Raw genomic sequence first — 24,779 nt, 5'->3', positions numbered from 1 at the left:
GTCTCCTGTTCTGCTTCTATAGGTAATCTAATAGATACTGTAAAAGATTTAACTTTTAAAAATTAGAATCTCTTCCCCAGTTGCTTTGGGGTAATTTTTTCCTGTCAATCTACCCTACCCAGTGCCTTGGTTGTGGCTGTTCATAGCAGTGAGCCACAAGACACTTCAATGTCAGTGGTCAGAAGATAGGAATTGCTAGCTAAGTTTGGCCATGCAGTATCAGTATGAACCTATCAAAAATGTTGACAGTTTTATTGCTCCATGAAATTTCTGACTGTCAGTAATGTAGCTGACAATTCTCTCTGGTTTTCGTGCTACTGCAGCTTTGGGGAAAGTAAGCAAGAGCTCTATGAGCCTGATTTTGAAAGGTGGCCCTCTCTTGTCTGTTGCTTTGAACTTTTTTTACATCCTTTTGTGCTTCCCTCTGTTTGCAGTATCAAAACCAGAAGCATTTCAGAAATTGATGGATCGTGTTGAGAGGTTAAATGATGGATATTGAGTCTTGAGTCATATAGTTATGCGATCACTATGGGGAATTTTTATCCAGTTGCATAACTGTAAATTTCCCCTAAAAAATAAATCTAACTAACTACACTAAAGTATGTGGCATTTGCTACCCCGGGGGACTTACTGTTAAAGTAAAAAAAAAAGTCATGATTTCATTGCCTGTACTAAGTTATAAGTTTCAAGGTCATACAGTTAGACTGACAAACTAAATTATTTTTTCAGTAAGATACTACTGCAAACAGTCTGTGCCTGGTAAAATAACTGTCTGCCTACAGTATATTGTAATTTGAAAAGCAAGTTTCAGTAAAATGAGCTTATTCAAATACATGGGGCTTCTGTTGCTGTTATCTAATGTGGTTTTGTTTTGATTTATCTCATCTCACAGATCACTTGCCCAGCTGCAGCGACTAGAAGAACTTGATTTAGGAAACAATGAACTTTATCATTTGGTAAGAGAACATACCATGAAACTGCACATTGGTCTTGTTTTATGCATAATTTAGATTAAATAGGTTGTATGATGTCCAAAACTGAAGAAAGAAAAATGCATGGAGGGCGAGTCTTTTTATAGGTACAGATGAATTTTGACAGTGAGCTGGTGCTTTCATATCTGTTTAGTCTTGTTCAGCACAGTATCACTTGACTCAAAAAACCACAGCTGATCTCTAGAAAATGAGAGTGCAGCACAGCTTTTTTATGGAAATAAAAAGGAGTAGAGGGACACAAAATCTCATCTGTGCTTGCAGTTACAATGACCACATGGACTTGTGTCAGGATGAAAGTTCAATTTCCAGGGTGAGAGTGCGAATCTTTGGGAAAGGGCTGAGGCAAAACTGTTGAGGGTCGAGAGGTCCTACCTTGTTGCACATCTATCTACCAAAAATATATCTGTCATATCCCTTAAAGTGATTCAGGTAAATGTTGGATGGATTTTCAGTAGATCACGGGTGTGCAGGCAATTTGTTAGTGCATACCAGGAAAGCATGGTAGATTATTAAGCTATAGCAGTTAATTTGTATGATGGAATTCCCAAATACTTACAGTCACCCTTGCTACTTCTGACCAAGGTACCTCTAAATAGTGCTTGCAGTAAGAATTGGTTTACTTAGGCTGTAATTGTGGGGTGGCAATTTTTTTTTTACTTAAAGCTCCTATGCTACTTAACTTTACTGCTTTTTATGTTGTAGCCAGAAACAATTGGTGCACTTTTCAATCTTAAAGACCTTTGGTTGGATGGAAACCAATTAGCTGAAATACCTCAGGTAAAAACGATCTCTACTGGTACTGTTTTGAATATATTTTTGAAAGACAACATTTTCATTCATTCCTATAGGGAAGTGCTTTAAAATGGAATATTTTTCTCAGTTTACTTTGCCTGGGTTTGGTTTTGGGTGTGTAAGGGTTTTCTCTTGAAAAATTCCTCTGCAAGGGATTGGCCATGATACTGTATGTTGTCAGAAATTTTCTTTTAAGCATTTTGACAAAGGAATTGTTTCGTAATAGGCACATTGTTCAGTTTGTAGAATGACACGTCCTCTGTTTGTAGTTCTTGCCCTAAGATCAGGGAGCCATAAGTTGTCTGAGATAACCATCACCTTGTGTATCTATCTGAATTGCAGTTTTAAAAGTTTGAGTATGAATTTTTTTTTCGTTTTTTGTAGTTATCTTCATCCATTTAAGCATGGTGTTTGGAAGAAGTACAGTGATGGAACTGTTGCCATAAATAGAAATTTTGATTTATGCAGGCAAATCACCCTTCTGACATCAGTCATGGGAACTTAGCATTTAAAGCTTATAGCACTCTATATTCCCTTTCTTAAGAACTTTTATAATATGTGGGATGGTTCCTCTTCTCTCTTTTTCCCTTACAGCCAAGTCAAAACCTGTTTTCTTCTGTTCCTTCTGCAGTTTGCTGTTACTTGCTTTGTGGATCTCATTGTCAACTGTGTGTCTTGTAAATCAGTTACAATTTAGTGGGTTTAGTTGACTTTGTTTTTGTTGGCTTGGCCTAATAAGTAGAGATGATCACTCATAAAAGGTTAAGTGTGACTTCAGCAGCCATTTTTATTGAAACTGGCCGTTTTTGTGTATTTTGTCCAAAGTTGAATGGATGAACTTGTAGGATAAAGGGTATGTGTTTAATGAAAGATCCTCTTGAGGGGCCAGCAGTTTAAAAGTAAAAGAACTGATCTTGTAAGTTAGAATCAAGGCCGTTGCTGTATGAAAACTTCATATATGTAAAAGTCACTTCTTCCTCAGCTGTTCTGTTCTTTGAAAGGTGATTTGGATGACTAAAATGAGACCTGTCCTCAAGTGTGTATAGGGATGTGTGTGGGGAATGGGGGGGATGCTCTGATAGCTCACAGAGAGAAAGGTATTTCTCTGTCTGATGGTTGGATTGCCATGATAAAAACTTAAGTAGTCATTAATAATAGTAGATGATGGTAGCATAACTTGGCAGTTCAAATATGCTTGCTAGAGCAACACTCCCAATTCCTGTTTCTGCATTTGTTGTAGTTGGGAGATGTGAAGATATGAAATCCCTAGATGTCATGGCATGTTGCTGTAGCAGCCAGGAGAGACTAATCCTAATTTGCCTAGGGTTGATTGGGAGGGGTAGACTTTAATTATGTGGTGGTTGATAATCTGCCATTCTGAAAAAAACAACTCTGCAGTCCTTACTTGAGGAAAACTCCAGGTTTGGCTGGTGCTTGCCTGGGTGTGCTCAGCATAGCTTGCCTGACTACTGAAGCCAGTTTAATATTTAAAATAAGAAACCATGACTGAATCACTTGGTTAGTTTATCATATGTAAAGTGTAAATATTTACTTTTTTTCTGCTTTTAGAGGTCATAAAAGAATGGCCAATTAAGAGGTCATACAGATAATTGTTTTTCTTTGTGGAATTTCATTGTGATGGTACATTTTTCAAAGTGCTTTCTTACGTGTTGGGGCATGACTTAAATTTTTTTCCTTGTATCGCAGGAAGTAGGAAACCTGAAAAACCTGCTTTGTCTGGATGTTTCTGAAAATAAATTGGAATGCCTTCCTGAAGAAATTAGTGGTCTGACTTCTTTAACAGACTTGCTTGTTTCTCAGAATTTACTTCAGGTCTTACCTGATGGCATTGGTGAGTATAAAGTGAATGCTATCACACAGAACCATTTAACCCACTGTAACTGGAAGTCATTTGGGTTTTAAAAATCTTTTTGTGCAAGAGATGAGCTTGTCTTGTGTTGGTTTTTATTTCTTTTGCTTAGTAGCAAATGCATAGCTCTATTAATGCTGCATTTTAATTGTCTGTATAGTGACTCCCTCATAATCCTCTTTCAGTCTTCACTTTGTACCTCCCAAACAACATAAATGTTATTATGTCCCTTCAGTTCCCATTGTATCTGTTTCACCATCAGAAGTCTTTAACACTGTAAAATTTTAGCCATGCCGTGGGTCAAGTGATAAGACTGGCTGAAAGTATCACTACAAAAAATACAGAATTTTGAATGGTGATATGTATTTATCTTCAGTGGGACAATGTGATTAATCCTCTACTGAACCTAGTGGAAGACTGGTTGCCTTGCAGCACAGTAATCCTTGCCTTGAGGATTCAAACTACAGCCTTTCTGTCTCTGACCCCTTAGATTGGGTTCAGTAACTGAAGAATGTTTCCTGAGGCATTACCAGTGCCTTTTTTAAGGTGTATATTTTTTACCCATTCAGTAGTTGTGACAAGTAGATGAACAAGAATTTTTTTTTCCTCTACTCATCAGCTGTTTTTCTGGAAAGTTCCACATTGTAGGAGTATGTCTTCTCCTTGAGAGGACGTTTTTTTTTAACCCCCCCCAGAATAAAGGTGTAGGGGAAGGAGGACTTGTGAATGTGGTTTAACTATATTTAACAGTCAGAAAAGACTGGTCAGACCTTCTTCTTCCTATATATTCTATATTAGACTAAGAAACGTTTCTCTAGAAGTTCGACTTGGGGGAGTGGGCTGACAACTGTGGGTCCTACAGCTGCCTAATATGTGTTTGACAGGGAGTTGTAGCAGCTCTCTCTGATGACCTGTGCTGGCCAGTAGAGTTTTTGTACATCAGAAACGGAGCTGTAGCTTCTGAAAGTCAGCAGCTCATGCACCTGGCTGGGTGGAGCTTGTTGGCAGAAGTGATCTTTGCTGGTCTCTGTGGAAGCTCCTGGGCCTTGCCCAGCTGATCGCTGAATCCTTGGTGGGACTGATGGATCTGTAGAGCTCTTGAAGCAGGGCTCTCACCAGCACCAGTGGCTCAGGTCAGCTGTGGCAGTGTCTCCTCAGTCTCCAGAGCTCTGATGGAGCTCCAGCACCCCCAGGCAGCCTGTGCCAGTGCTGCACCACCTCCCACTGAGGAAGCTGCTTCTGATGTCCAGATGGGATCTCCCACGCTGCAATTTGCAGCCATTGCTGCCTCAGCTGCCCCTGCAGAGAAGAGTTTGGCTCTGTTGTGTCCATAACTGCCCTGTAAGGGGTTCTGGGCACTTCCCAGATGCCTCCTTAGCTATCTCTTGGTGGGAGTCAACAAAGCCAGCTCCTTCAGCCTCAGCTCACATGTGCTCTGGCCATCCTGATAGCTTCCTTCTGGACCCCCATCACTTAAACAGGGGAGTTGAGGGGGAAGACAGGACATCACATGAAACTGAGAATGATTTTACAGGTGTGGTTTCATTAATTTCAGGTTGATAGGATACTTCCATTGATCTGTTTGCTAGAATTCTAATGTTGTCTAGTTGGTGTTTGTTTCTGATGAGAGCTCACTGCTGTTTAGTATTCAACCTGGCGCTCACCAGAGTATCCATGTCCTTTCCAGCAGGGCTCTTGTACAGCTGTATATATCACTTCCCAGCCTGTGCTGGTGCACAGGTTTATTCTGTCTGGGTGCAGAGCTCTGCAGTTCTCTGTGCTAAATGTCAGGTTTCTGTTTAGGTTGCTATCTTTCTGTGTACATCCCTTCATGACTTAGCATCATCAGTGAATTTGATACTCCAGACTATTACAGCTGTTTTGGACCACACAAGGATGACAGTGAAGTACCAGCACCTAGTGTTGTCTCCTGGATTCTCTATTATGGGCTCTGCCTGAGTCAGCTTTTGCACCAAAGACCATTCTGATACAAAGGAGTAGAACAAATTGAGTTTTCTGCCCTGAAACAGTATTTTGTTCTTCATGAGAAAATCACCTTCAGAGAAGTTTGATTTCTCATCTAAAGAATAAACTTGGGTTTCCTGTCTAATTAGGTTCTCTGTTAGGACAAAGAGACCTTGATCCTGTTTGGGTTTGGGCTGTCACTTCAGTGCAAGGTGTTCTCACTGTGATTGATTAGGTGTAGGTGATCTTCTGAACATTCCTTTGTTAATAAACATTGTATAATTGAGGAACAAACAGATAATTTTCACTTTTTTATAGGCATTTGGGTGGACACATCCTTGATATTTACATGGGATATCATTCAGATTGTAACTTCTTTACAATTTATTATGCTTAAATGTTGGATATGAATATTTATATTGAGTATTAGTTCAGTGATATTAAAACTTGCAGAAATAGTGCAAGCACTAAGTGAAGCAGTGCTTGGGTTCTTTTATTTTACCTAAAAAAACAAAAAGTCATTGTTTTAGAAGATTTTTGGAAGTTTTGCAGCAGTAAAAATTTGTCATTAAAGGTATTGGAGGATACTAGACTAAAAATCCATGTTGTTTTTTCTGTCCAGGAAAATTGCGGCGGCTCTCCATTTTGAAGGTTGATCAGAACAAACTGATCCAACTAACTGATTCCATTGGAGACTGTGAAAGCCTTACTGAACTAGTTCTCACAGAAAACCAATTGCAGGTATGCATGGTCATGGCTGCTCAAATGGCAGGTGGTAATAAGACCTGCTGTTAAGTGCTGAATCACTTAGCTCATCAGGTTACTCACCCTTGCTACTGCTAAGTAGTGCATTTTCTTTAAATGCATCTTATTTCTTACCTGTTAAATGAATGCTGGAGATCACCTTGTGTGTAGTAACAATCCACCCTTCAAATGCTTGAGCAATTACATATTCACTCTCGAGTCTTTCATGACCAGTGAGAGAATTGGAGCATGTGGAGTGCAGGTATCACTTACTTAGTTGTGGTTTTTATGCAGGGGTTTGTGCTGTATTGCATTATTGCCAGTTTTTACTGTGCATTATCTGGATCAGTCTTGCTGGAACTGAATAGAAGCCCTGAGCACTGCAGAACTTGTACTGCTCCTTGCTCTGCTGATCTGCTCTAGACAGGTGTTAAATATGATATGTGGTCAATTAAAATAAAATCTCAGAATTCCCTCTGTTAGGTGTTTCCTTCCATTATTTTGAAACTGCATGTAACACTGACACTTGGAGAGTAGCTGTCTTTAAATAACCTAGGTTTGAGCATTTCTTAAGCTGAATTGGTACTTGGTTGAGTTAGAAGCTTAGGACTGTTAAGAAGATGTCTCTCCAACAGTGAGTTCATAGCACCTGTGTCAGGAGATAGCTAACCAAGAAGCAAATTTGGGAGTGTAAAGTTAGATAATACATCCTATGTACATGCATTCTGTACACAGCTGTTTTGTGGCTATTATCATAGTGCAGAGATAATTCATGAGTGAATTTGTGTTAGCAATTGATATTCCTAGGCACTTGTTCCGCAATATAAACCTTTGGATCATCTTTGGAAAGTCTGGTGGTAATGAGGATTAACTACACTTCGATTTTGAAAGTAGATCAGACTGTTAATTAATTTTAAAAGTGAGTTAAGTGGTTTTTCCTGACTCTATTTATGAATTCTGTTTGTATATTCTTTTGTTTTTGTTGGCACAGTCATTGCCGAAGAGCATTGGAAAACTAAAGAAGCTGAACAATTTGAATGCTGATAGAAACAAATTAACATCTTTGCCCAAAGAGGTAAGTTTTGTGCAGATGACATTATAGAAATAGAAACCTCTTGATTTCAAGTGCCTGTGAGAAGTAGCAGGCAACTTTGGTCCAATGGAAATTCTTTCCAAACTGATCACAACCAGAAACTTGTCCACTAGATCTGAACTGTAATGATTTGGTGGCTTGGAAGTGCAAAATGTCTTTGCAGTTGAACAGAAAGGCTTGGATCTAATTAACTTGGGTCTAATTAGCTTTTAACTGGTAATTCCCAGTGTGGATGTCAGGTCTTGCACTATTTGAAGACTTGGAGTTCTGGTAGGGTGAATGCAGCACCAATATGTCTCTTCTGCATGTAGTATGAAACTACTGCCACACTCTTCCTCACCTTACTCCTGTGACCAATATCAAAGTTTCATACTCTGAAAAGTGGCTCAGTGACTGTCTTGACAGTCTTTTCAGTTTTGGAGATGTCTGGACTACTTTTGCCCTTAAATATAAGGACCTGATGTGACCAAGATACCTCAAATTTTACAGCTATGAGTGCTAGGACTTCTTGTCTGTTGTAACAGTATGTGGAATGAAATGAGGCTAGAGCTTGTGTTGTGAATCTAAATATAATGAAGGCTTTACATGTTGAGTTCAGCAGTAAATTGTGGGAAGAAATTGGGAAATCAGCATCCTGTGATTGGAACATGGAGCTGTGAGTTGGTTCTGTTTGTACTACTTTTTCTCTGTAATTTTTATCCAAGTAATTCTCCCTCTTAATTTTCCTATCTAACATGTGGCTCTGAGCTTTTGTTCTCCACTTTCAGTCACCTAAGGAGCAGGAGGGTTCTGTGCTAAGGTGATAGCTGATGGAAATTGAGAGGAGCATCAGCTCTGGCTCACTTCCTTAGGGAGCTTGGACAGCTCAAGAAGGAGGTATGAGAAGTAAGTGAAGTGGCAAAGAGATGGGTGAGAGCTGATTGTCTGAAGAAGAGGAATCAAGCAGGGGCAGAGGATGCTGCAGTGGCACTGGCAGCAACAATTCCAGTGTCCTGGTCTGAGCTCCATAGGCCAGTCACCTAATTGAGGGAAGGTGAGGGGTGAGACATGTGAGTACTGCAGCTTTTCTAGCAAAACACTGTCTTTCCTACTGTGGTGCTTCTGCTTCTGAACAAAGAATTGTGACAGAGCTTACCCAGACAGGTGGTATGATGGCTAGCAAGAGACAAGACCCTGGGAAAACTATTTGGATTGGTATGTGATAGCAGTTTTCATCATAAGATATGCTGAGTTGGAAGGAACCCATCAGGAGTCCACCTCCTGGCCCTGCACATGACACCCCAGGAGTCACCCCATGTGCCTGAGAGCATTGTCCAAACACTTCTCAAACTCTGTCAGGCTGGTGCTGTGACCACTGCCCTGGGGAGCTGTTCCAGTGCCAAACAACCCTAGATGAAGAACCTTTTTGTGATATCCAACCTACACCTCCCTTGGCACAACTTCAGGCCATTCCCTTGGGTCCTGTCACTGATCAACACAGAGAAGAGTTCAGGGTCTGCCTCTGCTCTTCCCCCATGAGGAAGTTTCAACTGCAGTGAGGTCTCCCCTCAGTTTCCTCCTCTCCAGGCTAAACTGTCCAAGTGACCTCAGCTGCTCCTCATACAGCTTCCCCTCAAGGCCCTTCACCATCTTTGTTGCCTCCTTTGGATGCTCTCTAGTAGCTTAATATCTTTCTGATCTTGTGTTCATTCAGCAGAAGACTTTCCTTGCTAAAATACCTTTACTTGAGACTTGTGCAATTTTGTGTCCACTCCACCTTTGAGCAGAATTGTTTTGAGTTTTGCATGGAAAGTTTTACTGGTACAGTTTCTTTCCAGATTAGCCATTAATAGCTTGTGTAGCGTATAAGCACTTTTCTCAGTTAATGGAATATATGGTATTGGAGGTGGTGCATAAGAGCAATCAGTGTGGCTTGGAAGAAGCAGGAACAGGAGCAGGCAAGGGGAGAAGGCTCAGCTGCAGGAGCAGGTAAAACAGGGTGAATATGGAGTGTGTCTGTTTGGGGGTATAGTGGGGTCAGGAGCTCAGTGCAGAACAATAGTGGGACTCATACTGAGCAAGATACTGATCACTTGGAACCAGCGCCGTTTTTCAGAGGTGGAATGTGTTGCTCAGTTGAAGTGAAGAATGAGAATGTGTCTAGAGAACATCAGTGCACATGAGAGAGGGAGGGGCACACCTGCACAGATGTGGAATGAAGACAGGGATGAGCCTGTGTTTGGAGAAGGTGAATAATGAGAAAATGGAAGGTAGTGTCTGGAATGAGTTGAGCTTTGGGGAGCTGTGGAAATCCAGGAAATAAAAATGGGAGAGGATGGTTCCCAAGGGAGCTTGGCAGGGAAACAGAGGAAGCAGAGCTCTTTGGCTCCCTATCAGTGACTTTGAAACAGAATTTTTATTTTTCCTTTAAAGGTGTCCATGCCAATGTGTCTGTCTCATCAGAACAAATGCCTTGAAATAACATGTAATGTAAGATTTTATGCTTTGCTCTGCCAATATTAAATTTTTTATTATTTAATTTTAAAGGAAGTCAGCCCTTCTCTAAGTGTGGGATCATCTCTCTCTTGATCAGTGCATTTGAATTCCAAGCTGGTAATGTTACAAATAGAAAGCATGAACAACTGATGGCAATGGTGTGCCTCAAAAATAACAGTTAATATGTGTGTATTGCAGAACCTACTGTCTAGCTAACAAGACTTCTCAGTTTCAGTTTTTCAAGTTTCATTTTGAATTCTTTCAAAAAACAGGCTTAGGCTGTGCAGTATACATTTTTCCCTGAATGTTTTTAGAGTGCCTTCTTACAGTGCTGAAATGGTAGTTTCAAAAACAAAGGAATCTGCTGCTCTTTGCCCCATGTTCCATCTGTTCCTGGAGTTGCATTTTCTTGGTATAGTATTTTTCTTAACCAGCAGCATTTTGCTTTAAACCAAGCATGAAAATTTCATAGACAGGTTTTATGTTTAAAATTCAGATGAATTAAGTGAAGAGTCACATTTCATAGCTCTAAAAGAGAATTGTTCTACATGAACTGAGTGCACAGGTATAACAAGTACTATTTGCTGTTATGCAAAGCATCCACAGGAGCAGTTTTAGGGGGCTGATAGTAGCAAAGATTCGCGTTCTGAGTTTCCCTTTGGATGGCAGGGAGGAACCATTTGATGTCTTGGGTGGAATGTTCAATTTCCATTTTTGTTCTCATCATTAGTAATATGGAAAAAAAATACAAAATGTATGGGTAGCGCATTTGGAAGGCTCTGCTTGACATTGAGAAAGCATACTATGTTTTCTGTTTATTTTCATCCTAAACTGACTAAGATTTGAAGCCTGGCACAAGCTTCTGACAGAAGTAATTTTAAACACTTCTGCCTTCTCTGTGTTGCTTTAGATGTTTCCTGAGACAGTATGGCCAAGACTAGGGTCTCAGACCTCTGCACATCAAAATTAGTACTTGTATTGTACAAAATTAGTACTTGAGAGTACCAACTCACAGAAGCAGAGTTGGATGCAAAACCAGAGTATACACTGCAGATATTTTTCCTCAGTATCTTTCCCTCTTTTCCTTTACGTATTTTTCTTACCTCTTCCTTTCTTTCTTTGCCTTACAGAGTGCTAGAGCAGCTGTGCATATGTGGTCTTCATCCTGATAAAAAATGGATGTGGGAGAGGCTGTTATTGGTTTCTGGTGGAGAGGGATAGAGAGGCAATCTTGTAATGTGTGTAGAAAAAAGTGGAATTCAGCTGGAGAGAAGAGTACATGTACCCAATACTGTATCTGCTTAGTGTTGCTGTCATTTCACCTAGAATTATTCCCGTAGCAAAGACCACTTTTATAAGTAGGATGGTGAAAATTATGTGCCTGGTGAGATAATCTCTGAGTTTTAGTTTTTCTGTGGTGGTGTGTGTTTTTTTGGGGAAGGGGGTAAAAGGATGTTGATTTGGTTTTGTTTTGTTAACAGTTTAAGAGAATTGGATTTTGAGTTAGTGTGTTAAACCATTACATTGCAAGATGGCTTCAAGGCACACTTGTAAAACCACTCTTTATCTTTTGGTGTAAAATGTCTTGACTTGGGATTTTTTTTATTGAGGAGCTTGTATGCAAATACACTTTCAAAGTTTCCTGGTTCAAAGGTTTTTCTGTATTGTGTGGTGATAAAGGTAAAACCTGGAAGAACTGAATGTATGACCATGGATTGAGTCACTGACAGATTTCATCTACAGCATCTCGTTTTGCAGCTTAGTGCCTCTGTGACTGAAGTGGTAAAACAGACTTCAGCAAGAACTGAGAATGTCTAAACCTGTTCATAGTTAGAAATGTTTTTCCCCTGAAACTTGAAAGACCTGCCTGGTGACTCTTTGGTATTGAAATCCCACCCTGGCACAAGAACGCTGATGAAACTGGTGTGTTGATTTTGGCACTTGCATAAATAACCTCCTTGGAATGTTTTCCAGTTTATGTGCTTTTGTTAATGAATCTTTACAACCAGCAGAGATCTGGTAATGTGTCCTTCCTGGCTCTGAGGTATATTGTGAGAATTATTACTCCATTAGGTAAAACGACAGGAATTTTTTTTTTTTTTGCCAATTACTTTGCTTTTTAAATTTTATTTTTTTTAAACGAGTAGGGACCACTTTGTTTTTTCTGATTTTAACTTTTGATGTCCTGTCTCTTTCTTCATTTGTGTAGAAGTATGTGTGTGTCAGAAGTAAAAAAAAAGGGCACTAAGGAAAAGTGCAGGAAAATTTGTCTTGAGTCAGAGGGCTGAGAAGCTGTCTTGGTGAGCTCCTCTCCTAGTATTCACCAGTGGTGCAGGAGGTGTTGAAGTGAGTTTGCTGAAGATTTTCCTAGCCAATTTAAAGTTAATAATAACAACAGAATAATAGTTAATAATAATGAATAGGGCAGTTTTTTCCACCCCTAAATGTATTCTGTGCTTGCAATTAAAGAATTAGTATACTTTATGTGGAGCCAAGGAAGATTCTGACTTTACTTTGAACCCAAACAAAATTTTGAATATGACACGCTGGAAAAGATTTTACAACGCAAGAGGAACTGTGTTTAAATTACCACTATATTTATCAGACTTGTATTAGTCTGAGACAGTTTTTGGCACTGACAGCTGTTTTGAGAGTTGAATAAAAGAGATGCGTCACTGGACTTTTAGATATTCACACGACAACTGAAGGCTGATCATTACAGTATTTGTCATAATGTAATTTTTTTGCATTGCTTATAGCTGTGTGAAAGATGCTAACTGGTAAAGGACAGCAGTATTGATTCATAGCTTTTGAGTAGTAAACAGATCTACTTTAGAGTCATTAGAAACACCAGCAGAAAAGCATTCTGTTAAGACTTGCAGTTGTGGAGGACTGTCTAAGATGGACAAGTAGTGGGTGTATGAATGGCAAAAAAGCAGGAGGGTAAAGTGCTAAATGCTGGTCATGATGAGAACATGGGGGGAATTTCAGCAACTGAGTTGACTTCCCGTTTATATTTGTCTAAGCCTTACTGTTTTCCCCAGAATGAGGAAGCTGTTAGAAAGATGAGCCTCAGACTGAGATAGAAGAAAAGAGCAATAAGATCATCCATTAAAGGGTTTAAAGGGTTGAAGTTTTGTGTGGAATCCAGAGGTGTCCTAGTGACAATCATCCTCTCAATCAAGCCCACCTGAATGCAAATATGCAGTTTTGTTCCATCTTCATAGTACCAATGTTCTTAAAATTAGTACTTCACAGTAATGACCATTTACTGCCTGACTGACCTGTGGGTTTGTTTTTGTGGTCTTCCTTTATCTAGGCTCACTGTTCTTTGGAGTTCGTGTGATGTGACAAGTCAATAACCCTTAAACTAAAGTTGCTAAAATGAACTAAGTCTCAGGAGTACGACTTAGGCATGCACAACTCACGTGAGATCTTTTCCTGATGTCCTGCTCACTACAGAAGAGTGTGAGGACTTCTTTAAGCCTCCAATCCTTGGAACAGTTACTCACGTGCCTAGAACTAAGCACATGCTTGTCCCCATTAAGTGAAGTCTGTGCTGGAAATGCAGTGTGTGTTAACTGGTGAATGGGCTTGTGGCCTCAGCTATGTCCTTGGTGCAAATGTGGTGGTCTGGCACAGTTTGTTGTGAGCATGTGACCCTTGGAAAGCATGGCTCTTCCTCAGCCACTCTTAGCCAAACCAGTGACGTTCTGATACCGTGTAGCTTCATGGTGGCCACAACAGTGTTTTCCTTTCCGCATGCCATGTAGTGTGTGCACTTTGCCTCCGTGGTATGGCTTCATGTTTAGGTTTTCAAACATTGGACCTGATGTCTTTCTGTACTGCTGGATGGGTGCCATCTTTGTTTAAATGACAAAGATTTTAGTTGATTTTTAACTGTCAGCTTGTCTTTTTTTTCTTTGTGGTATCTCACTCAATGCTGCTCGTTAAATGCTGTCTGCATTCTCTAAAAACAGTTTCATTGAAAAAATTCAGTGTCTTTTTTTTATCTACCCTACTACCCTATTAAAATAAAAGGTCTTCATTACCTTTGAATGGCACAAAACCTTTGAACAACAGCCTGTTGACTGATAGAGAGCAAAGTTAAATTAACTGAAGTTTAAATGATTTAGGAGCTACAACCCTCTTTGGCAGTAGAAGAATGTATGTTCTGTCTCCATTTGTTGGCATGCTCTTGACCAGTATGGATAAAGAAAAATAAATTGAACATCTCTTGTATTTTCTTAATTGTTAGCCGCTTGGAAAATTATGGGTCAGGTAAATTGATAACCCTGTAAGTATTCTTCAGTCCACGGTTCTCCTATTACCTTTCATTAAGCTGCTTTAAATGCATGATGGCTCAGGCTGTCCCGATTCCACTGCTGCATTTTTCCATTGTCAAAAGTATAGAAATTTTGATCTCATCAGGGCTGCATGGCTTTACTTTGTTTGTTTGGCTAACCTGTTTGGATCTCCATGCTCCAAGACTGAATAACACAAACTTCATTCATGAAAAGGGAACACTTTGTGTACACTGAGGGCATCACTTGCCAGCTCATCAACATTCTCTAATTGTATTTCTTGCTTTTCACGGCTCCTCATGTTAGCAACACCAATTAGGCACTTAGTGTGTATATATTTTTTTAATATCACACCGTGTTCTGTGAACGTGTGAAGGCACATTATTTAAGAATTTATACATGCTTTAAAGTGACTAGCAGAATTCTTGAACCAAGAAATGTTTGCTTACTATTTGAGTGCTGGTTTCTAAGGGCTTTGATTCACAAGCTAAAATGATTTGCAAGGTTCATGCTTCTGTTGTACACACAGGGCTGGGAAAACTGATAATCTTGTGAAATAGCTGCATCTTAAGAGTGCAGTGATTTAAGGGAAATATCACAGATTCTGTTTTGTCAAGAATGTAGCACTTTAACTTTCCGCTGAAAATAGCTTGTGAATCAGAAGCCTTGAGCAGCTGATTGCTGTTTTCCTCCATTAAAAAGCATTTATGATACAAAGGAAGGTGAGTGGAATGTAAATGTTCTGTTTGATTTATTTTGTGAGTCACAGTTGCATCCTTTAAAAGTGACTTTTTCCTTAGTAAATAGTGTATGTTAAATCAACACTATTTTTGCTTTGACTAGTTAAAATATTTTGTGCTATTTGTCTGTAATTTCAGTCTTGGGTTCGGACTGAATTGTGGGTTTTGCAAAGACATGACTGACAGTTAACAAGAACACAATAATGTCAGCTTAGTTTTGGGGACGCCTGGCCAAGGTGTAGTTACATATTGGCTATAGTACGAGAGGAGAACCTTCTTAGATGTATGTCACTATAGATGTCCTCTAATTTTTGAACTGAGATTTTCCACTGTGTTTAGTTTGGACTCTAACTCTGTAATTAGATTCTAAGTCCGCTTAACTTGAAAGCTTCAAATGGCATTGGGATATTTTGCCTCTGTTACTTGGAGTAAGAAAAGAAAAATCTTTTTTCCCCTTCTTATGGTGAGTTTTGGAACTGGCAAACAAACAATGGTGCTTTTTGAAACTCTGTATGATAAGCAAACAAAGGTAAGTTTCCTTTGTTAATAGGAACAAAGAGTTACTTGAAGCAGCTTTGAGTTGCTACAGCTAATAATCTTCCTCTTTATAGAAGTTCTGTCTGGAACATAAAGTTGGAATCTGTTTTTTTTTTTTTTTAATCAGATGTGGGGGTTTTATCTTTCTGAAAGCAGCTACTTTTGGTGCAAGATGTAGATTTTTAAAGGTAAAACTGAAAAATCCCATCTTTGCACCCAAAGAATGTTTATATTTGGGTAAATTGATAGAGACAGAGGATATTAGATTAAAATAGATTAAAGAAGGCCAGTTCATGTGGGAATTGTGTTGAAATGAATTACTTCTAATGAATTGGGGGATCAAAGATTTTACTCAGTGTTCTGCTTCTAGTGAGCTCTTCATTAATCCTTGTGGACTCAACAAATTTTGGGAATTGGTTGGTGTATTTAGCATTTTGCCTTGCTTCAAGGCCCATTGCACTTGCGTGGATATAAAGTTGCCATGAGGAAAGAATGAATTAACATGTAAAACATAGAGCTAGCAAATGTTAAGTATAGGGTTTTTTATGAATGTTGGGCACAGAGTAGCTTCTGTGTGGTTACTGATTTCTTCTGGGTGTGGAAGGCTCTGAAAGGTAGCTAGAATGTGACCTGTACGTAAAGTTATCCATTATTTGCAGATACAGATGTTCAAGACAGTGCTCCTACAGACTTGCTTCAGGTCAAACTTCTTCGAAGCCAACGCTTGTTTGCAGTCTGTACCTCAGGGGGAAGTGTCTGGCAGGCATTGTCACTTCAATGTGCTGTGACACACTCCGTGACCCGTACTGCATGCCTTTGTTACACTATGGTACTGCAACAAAACCAGACTTGCTTTTTTTCCCCCCCTCTCTTCTCAAATGTAGGTTGGAGGCTGCTGCAGTCTTAACGTCTTTTCTGTACGTGACAACAAATTATCTCGAATTCCCTCTGAAATTTCACAGGCCACTGAACTTCATGTCCTGGATGTTGCTGGAAACAGGCAAGAGACCTTTGTATTTTTATGTTCTTTTGCTGAATTTACTTAATTCTTTCTGATAGCAAAAGATATTATGTCTAAGAAGAGAGTAATAAAAAGCCAGTTATGACATTCATGTTAGTGTTACTGTTGAAATTGTCAAAGTAGTCTTCCCCCTGGGCTAAAAGTAGCATAAATTGTGTGTTATCGTGAGTGTGATTTTTGGATTTCTTTGACCCTGAGGAAGAAATTGGATTTTTTAAAAAAAATCCTCTGGATTCATATATTTCTGAATTAAAACTGGGAATCTAGGCAATGGATAGAGATTCAGGTGAAGCTACCAAGCTGTAATGTCAAGTGGCACCAATATTGAGTGTTGTGTCTTCACAATACAGTACGAGTAACAGGGAAGGCCACTTTGACCTTGCAGCTTCTCACAAATCTTAGTGCTTCAAACAACAAGCAAAAATGAGTGGATTAAAGCATAAACCAGCAAATTAGTTCAGTTTACTAGCAGGAAGTTAAATTAAAAAAACAACCCCAAAACAGAAGAAAAGCAAATGGCATCTCATCTATGCAATATAATTGTCTCACAGACCCTTATGTATTCCTATTCTAGCCACTGTTCACATGTAAGGCTCCTGATGGGAAGCAGCTGTCTGCTTTCCAGGTCACTTTGCTGCGCTTTCTCTACTGCAGCATAGTTTTACCTGGTTTTCAGCTTCAGAGGATTATAAGGTTATAATAAAGTTAAGCTGCAGGTTCGGTTTGTTGTTTGGTTTTGTTTTTTTTGTTTTTTTTTTTTTTTTTTAAAGAATGGAGTAGTTGGAATTGATGACTACTGCAATGCCTTCTATTAGAGGCATTCATTTCAATCCTGTTTGTTCCAACTCAGCAATGTATACTGCAGTTGACTTTATGACCATCTATTAAGTCTCCCAGGGATTGCCCTGAATTTTTTACTTTGCTTTTTTGAACTAGGCTGACGTATCTTCCCATTTCACTGACTACGTTAAGGCTGAAGGCTTTGTGGTTGTCTGATAACCAGTCCCAACCTCTGCTGACATTTCAGACTGATACAGACCCTGAAACAGGAGAAAAGATTTTAACATGTGTATTACTTCCTCAAATGCCTTCTGAGTCTGGTTGCCAAGGTAGGTGCCTAGAATCAGCTTTTCATTATGTACAGAATTATTACTTCTTTCTTTACTGAGTTGTCCCGTAAAGGTTTGTAAAACTTGCATAAGCCCTAGTGAGCAAAGTAGCGAAGTTCTGGTTGAATTTTCAATATAAAACCTTTTTTTTCTATTAACCTATTATTCTCCTGAAGAATTCAAAACTTGGCACTGAGTGTTATTGAAAATCTAGTGACAGCTACGATAAATAAAATACAAATCTAGAAGAAATAGAATTACTCATATCACTATTTTGAGGCTCGCCAATGGGCCCAGTAGTAGTGTCCATATTTGTGTACATTGATTATACATCTTTTATATATATATAAATATACATATATATTTATATATGGAAAAGTGGTGGCTTTCCAACTTCAATCTCTTTACTAGCAAAATAAATTGCATAGCAAATAGTGAACAGTGGACTTTTTATTTTTTAGCAAGCTAATTTTCTTTCAAGCAGAGGTGCCATACAGTAACTTTATTATATTCATTAACAAGTGTAGAATTGCAGTATAAGTTGCTTTTCCCTTTTGTGATGAAACTTGCCTCTGAGCGAGATGGAACCATAAACTCTTTTGTTGGCTGTGTAACTACTCCAGTAACTTCTGAATGTTTTTTGTCCTCAAGCTTCTAGAGCTGTATGTGAACATTCAAGGGGATTCATCTGAGCTAATATTTACATTTCTACTGTAATGACTGGAGAGTGATTTATCCCACCCAAGAATGGACTTTCAAAAGAAAATTATGTAGATTCTTCTCCACTGAGTACAAAGGGCCTGAGAAGAAAAATTCAGCTGTGGGTATCTGTATTGTAGGTACCCAGGCTTAATTCCAGTGTTTCAATCACATATGGCTGGAGCAAATAGAAACCATTAAAACACTAGGGATGTAGAAATGTCTCTGTTTTCAGCTCCTGGATTTTAAGAATAGTTAAGAATTAAAATAAATATATGAATTACCCCTTTAGAATTAGAGAGGATTAATCTAGTTCAAGTAGAGTAACAGAGGTTGACTTGACTTTCTCTAGAGGCCTTACTACTAGAAATTAGATTTCCTCCTCTCCAGATGAATCTTATGGCTTCAAGGGTAGAAGGGATGGAATTTAGATTGTTGGATGTGTATGCCTAGCAATACTGAAAGGATCAGTTTACTAAAAGCAATGATCCTGTGTTATGGAATGCCATTTAGGGAACTGGCTAATGTCAGCTGGCAGCCATGTTCCACAAGAAAAGCATGTATAGTGGCAAATATATTAAATTATATAACCACTACTCGAAAACTCTGAAACAGTCCAAGTACAGAAATACCTAATTTATACAGAAATAATTTAGTGTATGTACTTGATAACAGAAAACTAATGCAAGTTCTGTTTTCTACCAAAAACAGTAGAAATAGCCATTTGTAAGTATTGGAGGAGTGATTGTTCAGATGTTGCAATTATGAACAATATAACATGTTGATTGTGTGACTTCACATGCATGTTGCTGTGAATCTTGAGTTACATTTTCCTGTTTGAACAGATAACCTACCACGATGTGGTGCATTGGAGAGTTTGGTAAATGAGATGTCAGATGAAACATGGAATGAGCGGGCAGTGAACAGAGTCAGTGCAATTCGCTTCTTAGAAGATGAAAAAGATGAAGAGGAAAATGAAATGGTATGTTTTCCTAGCCTTTGGATACCTCCAGCCACTGTGCCATTAATGCAGAAGTATAAAAAGTCTCTGAGCATTCTTGCTGTAAATATTTCAGCTTGGACTGCATGCTTTGTGTGTACATTTAGAGAAGAAACAGTTCATGTTGGCTGCTGAAACTTTTTATGTTGACTTTAAATGCCTTTGTTTTTTCTGCTTTGAATATAACTTTTATATTCTGATGCAGGACAGTCTTCTGTTTTGCTTTGTTTTCCTCTGTCTGCTCAGGATGTTTTCATTCCAGAAAGAAGATAGGATCTTTCTCTGCATCTGTGAAGCTTTACTGCCTGAAAGTATATAGGGTCTAATTTAGGATTCCAGCACTCTGGCATGTGTCTCCATTAAGTTTGCTATTGTTTGTCTCTCTAATTTCTATTTCTAATCTCCTTCGTGTTCTCTCTCATTCTTTTTTTTTTCTTTTTTAACTCCACCATTTGCATTGAACCAACCATAGTGTCCATAAACAGCAGGAATGTTGCTCATTAGTTTCCCACTTAAACAAAGGATGTGGGAACATCTGTCACTGTACTTATAAGACCTCTCCATTAAGTTGGGCTCTGCATATCCTGCAGATCAAAACACAACACAATCTGTAGTTTTACCAGCTTTTATTAACAATTAAAACTCCTTGTAAAGATTAACACTGCTTCAGTCACATTTTTGATGTGCTTCTCTGATGCTCTAAAACGTTGCTGGTGGTCCTCATTAGATCTCAGCTTGAGATACTTCAGGGCACTGTCTGGATTATTGTAGTTTAAAAAATGACTACAAAAACTTCTACTTTAGTTTAGAAATGAACAAGTAAGGTAGTTGCTTACTCCAAAGCAGCAGAAACATGTCTCTTAAGAGGCATGGTTCACTGACTGATAGGGAGTTCAGAATCATGCTGGGTGCTGCTTAACAGCTCTGCCAACCTGAGAACGTCCATAGAGTAGTGAGGGCTCAGGTGTTGAAGATAAGTGCTTGATTTGCCTGACTTGAGGCAAGAACTTCCCTAGGGGAAAAAAGTTGGTGATCTTACTGAGGAGAAGGAAGAGCAGATTTCTGAAGCAGTCTTGACCAAAGCACCCACAATGTGGGTCATCAGTTCTGCTGTTCTCTGCACAGTTTACATGCATGCCACTAAAAAGTAATTGCATGTATACATGTATTATACGTATATTGTATTTGTGGTGTTCTGTTGTCTCCAGCCTGGATGCTAACTGGAGTTTTTGTGAATTTTGTTTTCCTTGTGAAGGTTTCAGCACAATGATATACATTCTTCTGTCTAAGGTGGGAGAGAAATGCTCCCTCTAAAGGTGCTTGTTCTCAATTAACTAGAGAACCAGACTGTGTGGTGGGGCTGAAAGGCAAATGGAGCTCCACACAAACGCTATTTAAAAACTGTAAAGAGATCTTGTGGGATTCCTTCAAAATCAGGTGAATGTTTTAAGTGTGATCTTAAATCACTTGTATGGTTCTGGAGAGAAAAAAGTCCCCAAGTATAGTAATGAAAGAATCTTCACTTGATAACTTGTAATCGTACTTCATTTGAGTGGCTTTCAGATTAGTAGTCCAAAAGAGGACAAAATTTGCTCTTAGAGACTTCTTAAAACCTCTTTCCCTGTCTTCATAAACAAGTAGCTTTTAAAGTAATGCTCAGCACAGAGCATTGTAGTTTGAAAAGGAAAAGGGGGGAAAAAAGGAAAAAAAATTGATACTTACTATTTGGTATGTGAATGCTGAAGCCTTGTAAGTGTATGTTGTTTTTGCAGAGAGACAAAGGCAAAACCACTTATTGCACTGTTTATTTTTAGAGAACACTTCTAAGGCGAGCCACTCCACACCCTGGAGAATTAAAGAACATGAAAAAGACAGTGGAGAATTTACGGAATGATATGAATGCTGCTAAAGGACTGGATTCAAACAAAAACGAGGTCAATAATGCCATTGACAGAGTGACCACTTCTGTGTAGAGTTTCATCTCCAGGTTTTACCTCCTGTGTCTTCCCCTGCTGTTGAAATGTTCCTGTCGTCTCCTGGGACCTCACTGAGCCCCTTTTTGTTTTTAACCAGAACCTGATTCATCGTCTCCATACACGTGAAAAGTGCAGCCTGCTGGAAGAAAGTGCCTTATTTCATCCAGGCAGTGAACCAATAATTTCCAAATCAATATTGTAATTTTAATAGTCTTAGGCTTTTTTAAGTTTAATACACTACTGTATTCAGAATACAGAATATTTTTGTCTTAAACACAGGGGAAATAATGCTTTTCTTTTCCAGAGTGCTGGGATATCTTCTTCCCAGTGGCTGGATGTGCTGGTGAGAAATATAGTTTTGTGGGAAATCGATACACTTTTTTTATTTTTTGGCAGCTCAGATGGTGTAAATTTTAAATTTTTGTATAGGACTTTCATAACAAGATGATGTATTTCACTTTTAAGAGAAAATTTATCTTGAGCGGTACATATTTTAGTATTTGTGGAAGAGAACAAGTTTCATGGACAACTGTATTCATTTGTTTGTACCACCCATTGTGCCTTATTGTGTTTGGTATGTCATATTAGTCTTAAATATAGCAATTCTCGAGGAAAGTGAGTAAATTTGGTCTCCTGCTTTAGATATGTTTTTCTTTTTGGACAGTAATTTGTTGGGAATTTTACAGCAGAGAACTTACGTTTATATGATGGGATCTTAGGTTGTGAAGCACAAATGTTAATTTTGTTGTAAACAGAATTGAGATGAAATGACCAAACTGCTATTGTTTAATACATAATGCACTCACACTTTAACTTAGTTGTAATGAAACATCTTGGTTTGGATGCCTTGTTGCATTGCAGTCACTAGAAATTCATGCTTCCATTTTTTTTTTTTTTTAATGTGCCATCTGTAAAATAACTTGAAAAACAGCACGATAGACTTTCAGAAGCACAGTATGAAATTAGTTTTATGTATTACACAAGAAAGCATGATTCTTTAAAGTGCTTTGGTGGTTTTATAAAAATTTATAAAACCATAATAAAAACATCTTTAAAAGCTTCAGTAGATGTGATGTATCATTAAAACAGCAATTAAAATATCTCTGCATTAATGCTGTCATTGTTACTGTGTTGCACTTCAGTTGTCCAATGCTGATTTCAAGGTCTTACTAAATCTGTGGGTTCTGATTTGTTTATAAAGGTAAGTATTAACTCAGTTGAATTCAGTAAATAACAATTTTGCAAAAGCCTGATAAAGACTGATGTTGATGTCTCTGGGTTCTGTTCATTTCTCTTCCCCAAGATTCCTCATTTAAGCTTCTAGACATGGTTTTGCAGGAGGATGCTGGAGGTTTGTAGGTGTTAGGTCAGTTCAGTGGTAGTGCAGTTTTATTGTTCTCAAGGGGGAGTTCTTCTGGGTATTCTTTGTAAGCTGCTGTTAAAATAAAACCAGAAAGAAAATCAGCTTTTGGTACAGCTGACTCCAGCCTTGGTTAGAATTTTCTTTTTGAAGTACTTACTGGAACTGACACAACAGAAGTTTAAAAATGTAGTAAACCCTGTACCCAAGAAAATAGCAACAAACCCATGTGAGATGAAAAGAAGTTCCTAAAAAAGACAGTTCCTAAAAAAGCTGAAGGCAGCACGACTCTGTGATGCCAGTTTCTCATTTGGAGGCTGTGGCTTGTTTTGTTTTTAGCGTCTGCTCCATCAGCAAGTTGAATGTTTAAAGCCTGGATTTGGGCCTTGCCTGACCTGCCACCAGATGAAAATAATTAATTGCCCTTACTACTCCTGATTACCTATTCCCTCCTGCTGCAGGCAGAACAAGATGTAAATCTTGCTGCAGCTCTGGGATATGTGCGCTGTGTTGCTCGGCCGTTGTTTTCGTACCTGCCAGCAGGCTCGTGGGGGCTGCTGCAGCCCACAAACTCACCACAAGGCAAGCACTACTTCCTGCATCCACTTTGGCACAAAGTAACTGGTCAGCAATCACTACTTTTTACTTTGGTGATTTTTAAATTTTTTTTTTTTTTTTTTTTTGTAGTAGTAGTGGAAGGAATATTTATTGTGGTTTCTCTGGCTACAGATGGCTAAGTGGGTGATCCAGGCTGGTTGCCTTCATCTGGGACAGTTTCACATTCTTGTACCCAAGGGTGGCTGGTAATTGTTTGTTTGTGGTCATCTCAACCAAAGATGGGTGGTATGAATTGCATATTGAAGGTGTTTGCTTCCACTCAATTGTAACAGAAAATTAATTGAGCTCAGACTAGAATCCAACAATTGCTTAATGAGAGATTAGAGGAGCTGAAGTCCATCATCAGACCAACCAGCTACTATCCCCAGAGGAGTGTTGCCATTCCTTGCTTTTCACTGCCATCTCTCTTCACTTTGTTAACCTGTGTAGAGGAAATCTGGATTTTTGTTATGCTTTTTCAATCAGTGTCTGGGGAGAGATAAAGGAGGAGGTGTATTTTTTAGGCTTCTACAGTAATACTGTGTAGCCCTGTGTCTCATTAATGTCTTTTGTTTATGCTTTTTGGTGAGGCAATTTGAGATTCTGCTCTGCTCCAGGTAGCTCAGCAGTGTGCACAAGGTAGTGTAGTGTTTGAGACTGGCAGTAAGTGTAGTTTCCAGAGTACACCTTCAGGTATGGCAACAGCTGCCAGTGGTATGGAATAAGAGCAGATGAAGTGTTGTTTTTCAGGGCTGACAAGGTGCTTGGATTCTTGCTGTGCAAACAGAGACAAGTGGCTACCCTCTCTCTCCTCCTAATGCTGGTTCAGAGTGACTTGCGTGTCATTCTATTTGATCAACCCTCCATCAGCCTGGACCTCAGGAGTCCCTCTCATCTCTTGAGTGATCCATGTGTGTGCCATTTTATAAAGTGGTTGAAGTACCTTTCTCCACCCAACAGAGTTGATAACATGCCAGGCAGTTTTAACTCTGTTTTATAGCCAGAAAAAGTTGATGACACATGTTCTGATGAAGCAATGTCTGTCCTTGAAAGCATGAGCCTCTCTTCCCAGTCTCTGGTTTTTTTCTCTTGCTGATGCCGTGAGGAGCCTGAGTAGTGAATATGATCATGAGTTTCTTTCTCTATAAACTTTTCCTTCTTTACTTTGTCTTTTGAGAGGTGGGTTCAATGCAAAGAGGCTACAAAATTTGCATGCTCTTTTATTAGCTATAAACAGGTAACCAGGGAAAATCAACTGACCGTAGTGGTAGAGTGGATTTAATATTAACCTGCCATTTACTGCATACAAGTTCTCTTTATTCAAAGTCACAATTCCTAGTCTTAAAAGAATAATAAAAAAAAAAGGCACTCTTGTGCTACCGTAGTTAGTGTAGCAATGGATTTTTCCATCCCCTGTCTGTTGCTCCAGGCTTTTCCCACAGCTTCCCACAAATTTATGTGTTGAGATTATTTTTCTGGCTTAAGTTCCATATTTTTGATAATCA

General features: G+C 38.9%; 1 protein-coding gene across 1 annotated transcript in view; it reads left to right on the top strand.

Annotated features, from left to right (window-relative positions):
• The window catches only part of LRRC1 (leucine rich repeat containing 1), a 70,163-nt gene extending 47,783 nt beyond the window's left edge, over window positions 1–22,380 (top strand). The window contains exons 6-14 of the mRNA XM_053973755.1: window positions 893–956; window positions 1,695–1,769; window positions 3,492–3,636; window positions 6,242–6,360; window positions 7,355–7,438; window positions 16,397–16,512; window positions 17,470–17,642; window positions 19,187–19,323; window positions 21,156–22,380. Coding sequence (XP_053829730.1) covers window positions 893–956; window positions 1,695–1,769; window positions 3,492–3,636; window positions 6,242–6,360; window positions 7,355–7,438; window positions 16,397–16,512; window positions 17,470–17,642; window positions 19,187–19,323; window positions 21,156–21,314 — 1,072 coding nt within the window. The 3' untranslated portion in view covers window positions 21,315–22,380. The remainder of the gene's footprint in view (window positions 1–892; window positions 957–1,694; window positions 1,770–3,491; window positions 3,637–6,241; window positions 6,361–7,354; window positions 7,439–16,396; window positions 16,513–17,469; window positions 17,643–19,186; window positions 19,324–21,155) is intronic.
• Window positions 22,381–24,779: the final 2,399 nt, after the last annotated feature.

This window comes from Vidua macroura, chromosome 3 (genome assembly GCF_024509145.1).
Source record: "Vidua macroura isolate BioBank_ID:100142 chromosome 3, ASM2450914v1, whole genome shotgun sequence".
Taxonomy (NCBI): Eukaryota; Metazoa; Chordata; class Aves; order Passeriformes; family Viduidae; genus Vidua; species Vidua macroura.
Note: the sequence above shows the minus strand (reverse complement) of the source record. Positions and strands in the feature narration are given on the sequence as shown.